This window comes from Myotis davidii, unplaced genomic scaffold (genome assembly GCF_000327345.1).
Source record: "Myotis davidii unplaced genomic scaffold, ASM32734v1 scaffold591, whole genome shotgun sequence".
Classification (NCBI taxonomy): Eukaryota; Metazoa; Chordata; class Mammalia; order Chiroptera; family Vespertilionidae; genus Myotis; species Myotis davidii.
The window spans coordinates 2,050,889-2,064,405 of record NW_006284340.1 but is presented as its reverse complement, the minus strand read 5'-3'; the positions used below and the strand labels follow the sequence as shown (position 1 = coordinate 2,064,405).

The window sequence follows — 13,517 nt, the reverse complement described above, 5'->3', positions numbered from 1 at the left end:
AGCTATACTCTGCACACGCACTTTAGAGAAAACTTACACACGTGCACATGAAGACATTCATAAGGCGTGCACGTTGCAGTATAGTAAAAAAATTGGAAACAGATTACATGACCATCAATAGGAGAATGGATAAATAAATTTGGATTGACATTTATACAATGCAATAATATGTAGTAGATAAAATAAATGAAGTAGATTTGTTCTGAAACCTGGAACATTTTTGGAACCATCATGTTTGGTGAAAAAAAATCAAGTTGAAGTATGATAGTTCAGATACTGCCATATAGCCAATTTTAAAAAATGGTTAAGACCTATACATATGTTAGCTGTGTGCAGCACTCTGTTCTGAATGTCTTTCATTAGATTTTTACAACAAACTGAAGCACAAAGAAGTAACTTGCCTAAGGGCCAGATAGCGAGTATGGAGGAGTCAAAATTTGAACCTCAGGCAGTCTGGTTTCAGAATCCTACCTTTTAACTACCATGCCATAAAAACTGACATATATTTATAGATATGAATACAGATATTGCAAGATACTATAGCATAATGGGTAAGATACATCGCTTTGTGCTATGTTATGGATGATATGTCAAGTCAGGATAATATTACCTAATGCTATAGTTTGGTGAAGTTTAAATGACTTAAAAATAAAGTACTTAGATCGGTGCCTGCCATATAGTAATTATTCAGTAAATGTTAACAGAAGAAAACTTATAAAAAATACATATCATCCCTCAGGATAGAGATGGAGGAAATTTAAATTCATCTTGTTTTAAAGAAATGTATCTTCTAGAACCAAAAAGTGTTTTTCAAGTAGGCCAATGGGAGAAGCTAAAACAAAGGCTCTGATGTGTTTTGGATTAACAAGTAAAGTCACTTATCAGTGAAATTACAGAATAAAGTCAGAGAGTAATATAAAATTTATGGGTAAAAATCAACCTCCTGTGCCAGACTCACAGCTCAGAGTGAGTAGTTTTCTACCACAAACATTTTAGCAAATGTACTTCGTGTAATAAAAGTTCAGGGTGTTAAGATTACAAAGGTTAAGGAGAAATTAAAATAAGTCGTTTAATGTTTCAGAAGCTCTTTGTCTTTCTTAATAAATAGACTTAGGCAGAAATTCAATTTTATGATTATAAATATATAGTGAGTATAGATTTAATTTAACTTTTATTCTAAATTCTAGAAACACCTGCCAACCCTTCTCTTTATTTTATCCAACATGATATAAAAGCTACCTGTATGATTTATTTTCTCTTGAAATACCTGGTCAACACTCTGCCATTCTTTCAACATCCTTTATGAGATTGCTAATTGAAGAGAAGATCATGTATCAGCAGTGTAGTCGTGGGATCTTCCTGCAGCTCCACATAAAGATGAAGAGAGAAACCAGATAGCAAAACCAAAAATTCACAGACAATATATATAATAAAATTGGGTAATATAAATTGCACAAGAAACTGGTGAAAAGGGTTACATCCCAGGAGGTGATCTCTTGGGTGACTGGTGCATGGGAGTGGGATGGAGACTGTTTTTGCTCTGTACCTTTCTGAGACATTTGAATATCATTTATTTAAAGAATTTATATTTAAAAATTCTTTGTAAACTAGCCTTTTGCTTACTGAATTGCATTTTCATAGTACTAGGTACCTACAGAGAAGGTAGAGAAACTATTAAAGTAACTAATGAACATAAAAGGGAAAGAAACCATAATACATATGCAAGGTACAAAGAAGTAAAGATACTAGCCGCTAGCCTGTATTACTATTCACCACCACCCTTCCTGTGTCCTCAACCAATTCTTTATTTCTTGGGATATTCATAATTGGCCTATAAGTTTTATAGTGAGGGATTATATAGGTCTCTTGGTTTGTATTAGACTTGTATGGAAGCAAGCCTTTACTGTCGTACCTGAGTTCACTGATCCTTACAGATTTAGCTTGGCTAAATCCAAATTAAAGCACTGTCGAAGGTATCTGTAGATATTATATTCCTGTTATCTAACATTGCTGTTTCATGTTGTTCCTGTTTGTTTTTTTTTGTATGTGTGTGTGTATGTATTTATAACAGTTAATTTTTAGAGAACAACTTTCACCAAAAAAATTGGGCTTCTTAAATGTGATAGAACTCGTTGGAGCTCTTAGTGACATTCTCCATGTGGAGTTCAGGGAAGGAGAGCAAGACTTACTGGTGTTTGATGCTGATATGAAGCCTCTACCACGTGGTGAGTTTAATTACAATATGAAGCAAACCTGATTTTTAGTTGTTCCTGTAAGGACAAGGAAAACGGGAGCATTATTTGTATGTGTAAGATTCTTTGTTATAACCAAGCAGATCACGCATTAGCCTTGAAAATGTTTTATATATAATGACCTTATTTCTGATGATATTTGTTATAATAGGCTAGCCTGTTTTACTATTCAAGATTATCTGATTTTTAAAAAATTTACTTTCTTCATTGTCCCGATTTTTGGATGATTCTGAAGAAAACGGTTTTTGAAACAGTGATCTGATGGGGAAGCACTAGGTAGTTCTTAACTCTGGCTGTATAGCAAAAGCTATTTAGAAATACATGGCGATTCAGCCCACCTGATGTGGCTTTAGTAGTTGAGCATCAGCCCCTGCTCCAAAAGGGCACCGGTTCGATTTGGGGTTGCAGGCTCAATCCCCAGTAGCCAATAGATGTTGATGTTTTTCTCTCCCTCTCTCTGCTTCTATCTCTAAAATCAATTAACTTATTTTTTTTAAAAAAAGAAATACATGGAAATTCAGAATAAATGGGTGTGCCTTGGCATCCAGCACTTGTGCTTCTCAAAAAATGAACATTTTATTTTGTGATAATTTTAGGTTTACAGAAAAGTTGCAACGATAGTACAGGGTTCCCATATGCCCTTCATCCAGTGTCTTCTAATAGCAACATCTTACATTGCCATGATACATTTATTAGAACTAATACATTAGCATTGGTACATTACATTAACGGAACTTCGGAGTTTACTCTGATTTTACCAGTTTTCAATGGATAGCTATTTTTTCCCCAAAGTATCAATGTTTCTTTGTGTATTTTTCTGATTAAAATAACCCATGTTCATTCTAAAAAAATTCAAATAGCACAGATGAGTAGAAAGTTGAAAGTGAACATTTCTCATCATTTTACCCCCACAAAAATGCTATTAGAATTTTTGTGTAGGCTTCCATACCTTTTTGTTGTTTTTTATTAATACTCATCTGAGGATATTTTTTCCATTGGATTTTAGAGTGTGGAAGGGTACAGGGTTCCCATATGCCCTTCATCCAGTGTCTCCTAATAGCAACATCTTACATTACCATGATACATTTATTAAAACTAATAAATTAGCATTGGTACATTACATTAACTGAACTTCAGAGTCTACTCTGATTTTACCAGTTTTCAATGGATAGCTATTTTTTTTCCAAAGTGTCAATGTTTCTCGCGAGAGCGAGAGAGAGAGAGAGAGAGAGAGAGAGAAACATCAATGTGAGAGAGACAACATCAATTGCTTGCCTCCCGAATGTGCCCTGACAGGCTGTGCACTTCACCGGAATCGAACCCAAGAACCTTCAGTCTTCGGTCTGAAGCTCTAGCCACTGAGCCAAACCAGGTAGGGCCAGACTTTTTTCAATGTATATGTAAGCATAGCTAGATTTTGAAAATATTACAAAAATAATGTTTGCTTCGTTAAACATTTCCAACAATGCAGAGGTGGTAACTAATGTTAGTAGTTTTAGAGGGTCTACTTATGGACTTCTTCTGTATAACATCCTGTATAATAAAAGGCTAATATGCAAATTGTCCCTTCAACCAGGAGTTCAACCAGGGGGCGGGGCCTCCTGGCCAACTGCCCACGGCCCCTCCACCAAACCAGCCTGACCCAATCGGCCCTGATTGGGTTGGCCCAGCCGAACCCTACCCATGCACGAATTTGTGCACCCGGCCTCTCTCTAATAATATAAGCGTATTATGCTCATTAGACCGGACGACCTTCTGGACGAAGCCTGGGCTGTGAGAGAAGCCTGGGTCCCGGGTGCCTGCCGGCAGCCGGAGGGAAGCCCGGGTGCCAGAGGGAAGCCGGTGCTGGTGGGAAGCTGGTGCCAGCAACCGGGGGAAGGAAGGCCTACTCTTGCATGAATTTTGTGCATTGGGCCTCTAGTAGTTATATAATGTATGTAAACTTTTCCTACACAAGACAATATATATAAATATTTTATTAGTCCTTGTTTTTTATGCTTCATATATTGTGAATGTTTTCCCATGTCAGCATATACAGGTTGATTTCATTCTTTTTAACTACATATAATTCTTTTATGTGACTATATTATAATTCACTTAACTAATCTCCTATTAATGGACATGTCAATTATGAAAAACTACAGTGATAAATATTGTATTTATTTGTGCACTTATTTTATATTTTAGGAGCCACTATGGTTTTAGATGTATCTGGGGTCTGTTTTAATGTGCCAAACTCCTGTAGTCATCATATACATGTAAATTTCAACAAAATATGTGATTGATTTGGGAATTCCCTAAAAATTAAGGCATTGTATTATGGACTACTAAGTAGTCACAGACATGCTACATGAAGCAACAACGAATGTTCACTGCTAAAGTTGAAGGAGAAATAAATTGAAATAAAAATGTTGAAAGTTAAAAAACCTTCCACCAAAGTTTAAGAAGCCTTATCAGAATTAACCTCTTTCCCCAACATAATTGAGATTTGTTACCATCTAGAACTTCCCTTATATGTCTCCATACTGAAAAGTTCTGCAAAGACAGGTTCATATCTCTTATTCAGCACTATCTACCCAGTGCCTGGCACATAGGATGTGCTTAATAGCAGTTATAAAAATATTTTAACAGATATACTTAAGCTACTCTATTGGTCATTGCAGATGGAGCTGTTTCATCAGTAAGAAGTTCATATTTAGTTCAATCAGATAAGAAAATAGAAGCCAAAACTTTTGTCTCCAGTCCCCCTAGAAATGCATTGCCTACTGCTACCATTAAGGAAACCCCATGGATTTGGTCTTTTAAAAATCATAAAGAGCCAGAACAGAGAATTTACAAGAAGCCTAACCTGGTGGTGAAGCCTTTACAGCTGGTGAGTGAGGTTTTCAGACTTGTGCACTGGAGAGTCAGCATTATGGAGGGTAACTGGATGACTGCTTCCTTAAACCAAAATTCTGCTTTAGAAAGTCTTATTTCTGGGTATTTGATTTCTTGGAAGAGACTAGAGCTTTGGTCTAAAGTCACTTTATGCAGCATTTATTCTGGTTTTCAATCTTTTTTTTTTTTTTACTAGCTTTCCCTCAAGTCTCATTTTCAAGTTTTCAGATGGCTTTGAAGATATGACAGTTCTCTTAAGATGACATTGCTGATTCTCTGTCCAGGTTTTTCAAAATGTAAGCTTGAAAACCCTGGACTGGTTTAGAAGGGAAGACTTGAGGAGCTTTGTGTTAGCTGTATGCCTCAACAGCTGCTGCAGACTACCCCAACCTATACTCAGTTATAGGGAGCTTTTCTTTTTTCTCCTTCATTACATCTCCACACAAATTTTCCCCTTTTGTGTTCTCATCTCCTATTACTTATTCTGTTGTTATTAAGGAATTAATTACTTATGCTCCTTCCTTTCTACCCTCTATCCCTCCTTCTTTCATGGGAGGAAAACATTGTTTTAGGAGAGTCTGCTGTGTTTTCTAGAGGACAATAGGAAGGCCTAAAGGAAACTAATATATTTTAGAATGAGTGTTTGAGAAACCCTATTTTTTATTATAAGACTAGTTTGAAATTTAATCTATTCTTTCAGGTTACCTTTGTTGGTAAGGTTGGGTAAGATGAGAATCAACCTGAATATTTGAAGTACCATGTTTAGTGTTGTATAGGGTAGTTGAGCAATACACTTTTAACTCTTTAACTAATATCATAAGGCAGTAGGTTTTCATATTTTACCATAGGTAAGAATCACCCAAGGAATTATTTTTAATGCATACTTGTGGGCCCCACTTCCAGGTATTCTGAATTATTAAGTGTGGACTAAAGCCCAAGAATCTGCATTTTTGTAATTTCCTAGGTGATTCTGATAAAGGTAATTCATGAAATATACTTGGAGAAATGTTGTCATGAAGTTTGAAATGTCACCTGAAGATTTATTGTGGCTTCTTTGATTTCTTTTTTAACTTGTAGCAAGTAGAAATTGATAAATCACAGCTCAGTCAGGCAATGGCAAATCATGATATCCCACCAGATGCTGCCTGGGACAAGAAATTATGCAGACTGCCGCCATTAGATACCAGTACCCTCGTGGGAGTCTTTGTGGAGAATATCATCTCTCCTAGTCAATTCTACATCCAGATCTATAGCAGGGATTCGTCAGAGTTACTTGAAGACATGATGATTGAAATGCGGTAGGAGTCTCTTGTTTTTAGTGTATCTCATTCTAAATCAGCACTTCTCGCATCTTTTGGCTTCAGGACTCTTAAAAATTAAGGACCCATGAGAGCTTTCGTTTATTGATATTTATCATATAGAAATTAAAATGACAAGATTTTAAAAATATCTTTTGTTTAAAAATTCAGTAAATCCAATTGTGTGAATATAAATAACATTTTTTGAAAATATTTTTGTAAATTAGAAGAGTGGCATGGTTTACATTTTTTTGCAGATCTCTTTAATATCTAGCTTAAGAGAAGAAACTTGGATTTTTTAATATCTGCTTCTGTTTTGAGATATGTTGTTTTGGTTGAGATATTAACACAGTGAAAAGGGAAAATAACTATTTTCATAATAATACTAAAATAGCGTTGCTCTTATGGACTTCCTGAAGGATATTAACAGGATTCCAGGGGTTCATGAACTATACTTGGAGAACTACTACTCTAAGTTATCTCTTCTCTCTACTGAAAAATGATGTTCGTTATTGATAAACACCATGTAGATGTATACATTTTCAATCACTTAAGATTTATTCATGAATAATAATGTCTAATTTTTATATTAGTGTCACATACAAGTGTGTTTTTTTGTTACATATTTCGTCTCTCTTCAAAAGCACTTTATGTTTTTTTCTAATTTTACATTATATACTTGTCCCACCAAGAATACCTGAAATAATGTAAGTCACATAATAACCACTGGTAAATATATTCTTGTATAGTCCATTTTAGTGTGCCTATATTTTAAAGCACACTTATTGGCTCTGTGACTTTGAAGTTACTTTACTTCTCTGGGTCTGATCTTCTAATCTACAAAATAGGGATAATGATAGTACTTAACTCACCGAGTTGTGAATGTGGAAGTACTTAGAATAGAGTCTAGCTCAAATGTTGGCTGCTATTATTATTAATACTGTATCTGATGTTGCTTGGTGTTGGGATGTTGAGGCACTGGCTGTACAAGGAGAAGATGGTCATGGTCTTTGCCTTTGTGACACTATGATTACCTAGGAAAAAAGTTGAGGGATGAGGGGGATATTGTGTGAGGCAGAACTTGTGCCTGGGCAAGGTGGAGGAGACCTTCATAAGGATTCACTTGAGCTAGGCCTCAAATATAAGTAACAATTTTCCAGACAAGGAGGTGTGAGTGGATGGGTGCAGGTCCAGTCACTGGCACCAAGGCCAACATTACAAAGGAGTGAGCCCTGTGCTCTGAGAACAACAAAGGGAATGGAAGTCACCACTGGGTGAGGTTGGGGGGACAATGACTGGACGGCTAGGGAAGAACTAGAGTATGGACACTATGGGAAGGGAGTTTTATTTCTTCTGTATACAGCGAGGAACCTCTAAAGGTTTTAAGAAAGAAAGAACATCAGGTTTGTATTTCAGAAGGCTAAGTCTAGTCGCAGTGTGGAGGATGGATGGAGTGAAGGGGAGAAGATCCGTTACAGGCTAGTGTTGGTGAGAGAGAGCGTGGAAAGGAGGAGAGAAATTAGGAAAGTAGAATTGTCAAGTCTTGATGACAAGAATGTGGTTGAAAAGGATGAGAGAAAAGGAAAATATGAAAACTGTGCTGACTTTAGAGATTAGGTAGGTTTCAGCTGGGCTTGGAAGTTAGAAGTTTACAGATAGTGAATCTAAGGTGATCATGAGACACTGAATTGGTAATGTTCAGTGGGTAATATTAGGATTAGGATTTAGCCAGTGTTACAAAGACATAAGTTAGCTGTAGTAGCATGAAGATAAAAGTTTATTTCTTCTTCCCATAATAGTTCATGTATAAGTAATACATGCCGGTAGGATAGCTCCAGGTGTTAGAGAAAACAGTGTTTTCTGTCTTGCTGCCCAAGATAATATATTGGCCCACCCACATGGTCCAGGATGTAGCTCACCACCAGATCCTCATTCCAGCCAGTAGGAAGGAGGAGTGGGGGAGGTAGAGGGTTGGAGACATCCCTTTTTCTTTGAATTACACTGGTTTTCAATTTTCACACTTAACTTTTTTAAAAAATTGTGGTAAAATACACATTAATTCACAATCTCACATCTCATTGTCCAGAACTTAGTATTCACATAGCCACATTTAGATGTAAGGAAGCCTGGGAAATCAATTAAAAATAGGGATTCTATTGCCTGGCCAGGTGACTCGGTTGGTTGGAATGCCATCCCATACACCAAAAAGTTATGGGCTCAATTCCCTGGAGAACACATACCTAGGCATGTATGGGAAGCAGCTGATCAGTGTTTCTCTCTCACATCAGTGTTTCTCTGTCTCTCCCTCTCTCTCTAAAAATTAATGAAACAGCCCGACCACGATGGCTCAGTGATTGAGCGTTGATTAGTGAACCAGGAAGTCACGGTTCAGTTCAATTCCCTTGCCATCCCATACACCAAAAAGTTATGGGCTCAATTCCCTGGAGAACACATACCTAGGCATGTATGGGAAGCAGCTGATCAGTGTTTCTCTCTCACATCAGTGTTTCTCTGTCTCTCCCTCTCTCTCTAAAAATTAATGAAACAGCCCGACCACCATGGCTCAGTGATTGAACGTTGATTAGTGAACCAGGAGGTCACGGTTCAGTTCAATTCCCGGTCAGGGCACATGCTCAATCCCAGTGTGGGGCATGTAGGAGGCAGCCGATCAGTGATTCTCTCTCATCATTGATGTTTCTATCTCTCTCTTCCTTTCTGAAATCAATAAAAAATTAATAATTTTTAAAAATAAAAATCAATGAAACATGTCATCTAGTGAAGATAAATACTTTTTTAAAAAAATAGAGATGCTATTCCTACAAAAAAAAAAAGAGGAGAATGAAAATTGGCAACAACTAGCATCTTTTTCATACAGTTGGAAGTAGTTTTAAAGTGCAGAAGGGCCCTAACCGGTTTGGCTCAGCGGATAGAACGTCTGCCTGCGGACTGAATGGTCCCAGGTTCGATTTCGGTTAAGGGCATGTACCCTGGTTGCGGGCACATCCCCAGTAGGGGGCGTGCAAGAGGCAGCTGAATCAATGTTTCTCTCTCATCGATGTTTCTAACTGTCTATCCTTCTCCCTCTCCCTTCCTCTCTGTAAAAAATCAATAAAATATATTAAAAAAAAATAAAGTGCAGAAGGGATGCAGAGTCTAAACATAAAGATGGAGAATCATCAATTTATCAGTAGTAGTATAAGGTATGAAAATGGATGAGGCAGTAAAAAAGAACAAACCCAAAATTTAAAAAATGGATGAGATGGTATACAGCAGGGGTAATAATAAATAGTTAATATTTGGGTGTTACTATATTTGGATTTTGCTGAACATCCACATATTGTAAGTAAGGCTTTATTATTCCCCATCCCCATCTTCAGCAAGTAAGCTGAAGCACAGAAAGATAAAATCATCACACAGCTAGTAAATGATGGGTGTGAACCCAGGTTACTGGTTTCAGAGCCTGAGCTTTTAGTATGTTACACGCCCTAAAGATAAGCCCCCAGGGGAACCCAAACTTTTAAGGCAATTACAGAGCCACTAAGGGAATAATAACGGACAAGGAAGTAGTAGGAGAAAAGAGTGTCTTGGAAACTAAGTAGGATAGAATTTGAAAGAGGAAAGGATCAGGGCCATTCTGCAGAGAGAGCAAGTATATTGAAAGCTGAGGAGAAAGGCTATTGGATTTGGGAATTAACAGACCATTGATATTTTTACAATGTCCATTTTAGGAAGTTCTGGGGAATGGAGTTAGATTGCATTCTTCAGCAGAGAATGTGAGGCAAAATGAGTGTATGAGTTTCCTATTTAAAGATATTTGTTGAAGAAGAGAAGGGATTTAGAAAAGAAAAAGGAAAATTAAACTAATTGGTATTAATAACACATTAACAAATCAGAAAAAAATGAGGGTGTTTTCCTTTGCTTTTTGCCCAGACTTCCTTGCTCTTGATACACTAATAAAAATTGTCCTTCTCCTATGTTTCCATGTTATGGAATTCCACAGGCGCTGTTATTCTAATCAACTGGTTTCTGATCGATATGCCATGCCAGAATATTTTATCCAACCAGGACATCTCTGTTGTGTAAAGATTTCTGAGGATAAGTGGTGGTACCGAGTCATTATCCATCGAGTTCTTGGGAAACAGGAAGTTGAAGTGTTCTACCCGGACTTTGGAAATATTGGAACTGTTCAGAAGTCCTCCTTGAGGTTCCTCAAGTGAGTTAACAAATTTAAGGAGGACAACTCAGTTTTTGAATCACAATGCCAAAGCTGTGTGTGGTTAGGAGACCTCTTTTTTTCTTTTGCCTTCCTCTCTCTAGCCTTCCCTGCTTACCATCCCTCTTTCTTCTTAGTGCAGACTTGGCAAATGGTCAGTTAGGTTCACAGTTGGATTATAATCTCTTGTGTCTTTTTTCACATGACTGTGAATCTGACTGAACTATGAGATTGAATTTCAACCTCCTATTAAGAAAATATTTCTTTGGGTTATGCTAAGAGTTGCATTTATATAGCATGAAGATTTCCTCTTCCTACCGATTTGCATGGTTTTTAAAAACTATATTTAATGATTTTACTAGTATTTCTTAGAGTGCTTTAAAGTATAAGACATTAATTTAAAAATGCATGAATAAAATACTCTGAAATGGTACGAATAGCTAAAATCAAGAAATGGCTTAGAAATTCCATAGCATGCAGTATAAAAACATTATTAAATATTAATATATTTGATTATCAATTGCAGATGCTGCTACACAAAGCTTCCAGCTCAGGCTATCCCTTGTTCTTTGGCTTGGGTGAGACCGGTAGAGGTATGTTTGCTTGTTTCCCTCTTAATCAGAAAACATGTGCTGCCAAGAACAGATTTAGTTTCTCAGGATACAAAAATAAAACATGGAATAAGCCCTCAAATAAATCATTGTAGAAAATATAGAGGACAGATGTAAAGATAAAAATAATTTTACTGTTCCATATTTGCTATAGAAATTTCTGCTGTGTATGGTAGAGGTGAATGAGGAAGAATATACATCTCTGTTCAAGGTAATTAGGGAAGGCCCCATAATACAGGTGGTATTTGAGTGCAATTATGAAGGAAGATTAAGACTATAACTGGACAAAAAAGAGAAGACATTCCAGGCAAATTGAGAACAGCACAAAACACCTCAAATTGGAGAAGTTTGAAGTGGTTCTGTTTGGCAACGTAATAATAGGATGAGCTGGAGTTGGGGCATCGCAAATGATGGTCAGAGAAATAGACAGAAACCTAAGAATATATCATATTCCTGTTCAGGAATCTGGACATTGTCCTTTAGATGCTGGGGAGCAGCTAAAGGGTATCCATGGGGAACTGCTACAGTCAATCTATGTTTTTTAAAGATTCTCTAGTAATATCTTTGTGGGAAATGATTGTAGTGGGATGAGAGCAGGAGGCATTTTCACCCAGGTAGTTAAATTTGTTAACTGTTAATAGTTATATTTATGTACCTTATATATGTTTTTCCCGCAGAACTCTTAGTTGTACATATCATACATATTATTATACTATATTAGTCTTTCAGTTGCTTACATATACATGGATTTTCCCCTTTAAAATTATTTTTAATCCAAAAAACACAGTAAAGAGGAAAGAAAAAGGAAAAAAACATTATGTATACTTTTACCACTAAACACATTAAATTTAGAAATTTGATGTATGTTTCTTTCAGGTTAGCTTATTGGTTGTTGTGGTGAGGATTTTTGTAGTCTTGAGCGTTTCATAAAATAATAGTCCTGTTATTTCATAATTCGTGTTTTCACTTGGCATTATAGCATAAATATGTTGATGTTACCATAATTCTCAATTTTAATAGACTCACAGTAATCTGTTAGGTAAATGTGCATCATGGCCTGTGTATCCCTTTATTGTTAGACATTCAATCTGCTTCTGATTTTTTAGTATTACAAATAATGTATGAAGTGTATGGTTTTTGTGCAAGTCAATATTCAGGATTGTTTTCTAAGGGTGCATTGTAGCCCTGACTTATATCATGAAGCTCAGCACTAAATTCATGACCCACTTGTAGCCAATGTTCATTACACTCATATCTGCCAGATCACTACCATTACTGATTCTCTTTGTTTTCTTATTTCTTTCCTGAACTTAGGGCTTCTGGCCTTAGGGATTTGCCCTTTCTGATCAATGGAATAGTTTATGCAAAGAATTCTCATGGTTGGCTCCTTTTTGTCATTCAGTTTTAAGCCCAAATATTATTTCCCCAAGAAGGACTTCCTTGACCCGCCAATTTAAAGTGCACCTTTCCACTTCCATCATTCATGGTGACTTTATTTTATCTTCATAACACTATCTGGTATTATTTGTTTACATACAAAAGTGTGAGCTCCTGAGGTCAGGGAAATTATCTTGTTCACTAGATCACCAGTGCATAGATCAATGCTTGGAACATGATTTGTGCTCAGTAAATCTTCTTATCTAATAATAGACAAACATGTATATTGACCATCCCTCCACTATGCTCACCAGCCAATCAGGAGAGCATGCAAATTAACCCAACAAAGATGGCAGTTAATTTTCATACGTAGGCACAAAGCGGTGGAGCGAAGACTGAAGGCTCCACCTGGAGTGAAGACTTGGGTCCTGGGTGCCGGAAGGAAACTGGTGCTGGCAGCCAGGGGAAGGGAAGGCCGATTGCACAAATCTCTTCATGCAACTGGCCTCTAGTCTTATCTAATAAAGAGGGAATATGCAAATTGACCGTCATACCATAACAGTCAAGTTGGCTGCATCCACAGCAGAGGCAGGGATTCCGTAACACAAGATGGCTGCACCCACATCGAAGTCAGGGATTCCATAACACGATGGCTGCGCCCACAGCAGAAGCCGAGTTCCTGTAACGAGCCTTAATGAGCAATCAGCATGGACCTTAGTCTGTGTGGCGCTGGGCCGGGGCAGGAGACCTCAGTTGGCGCCCCCGGCCTGGTGGGGCTTGACAGGGAACCTCAGGCCGTGCCCCACGCCTGGCATGTTGGGGTAGGGGACCTCAGGCTGCTCCCCTTGACCCTGGCTGGGGGACCCACAGCCAATCCCCCCCCACCAGA

The 13,517-nt window shown here is 37.4% G+C and overlaps 1 protein-coding gene across 1 annotated transcript in view; it reads left to right on the top strand.

Moving 5' to 3' along the window:
* Window positions 1-2,091: 2,091 nt before the first annotated feature.
* Window positions 2,092-13,517, top strand: part of LOC102767153 (tudor domain-containing protein 5) — a 31,436-nt gene continuing 20,010 nt past the window's right edge. The window contains exons 1-5 of the mRNA XM_015570195.1: window positions 2,092-2,225; window positions 4,916-5,124; window positions 6,207-6,427; window positions 10,428-10,640; window positions 11,167-11,233. Of these exons, the coding sequence (XP_015425681.1) occupies window positions 2,207-2,225; window positions 4,916-5,124; window positions 6,207-6,427; window positions 10,428-10,640; window positions 11,167-11,233 (729 nt within the window). The 5' untranslated portion in view covers window positions 2,092-2,206. The remainder of the gene's footprint in view (window positions 2,226-4,915; window positions 5,125-6,206; window positions 6,428-10,427; window positions 10,641-11,166; window positions 11,234-13,517) is intronic.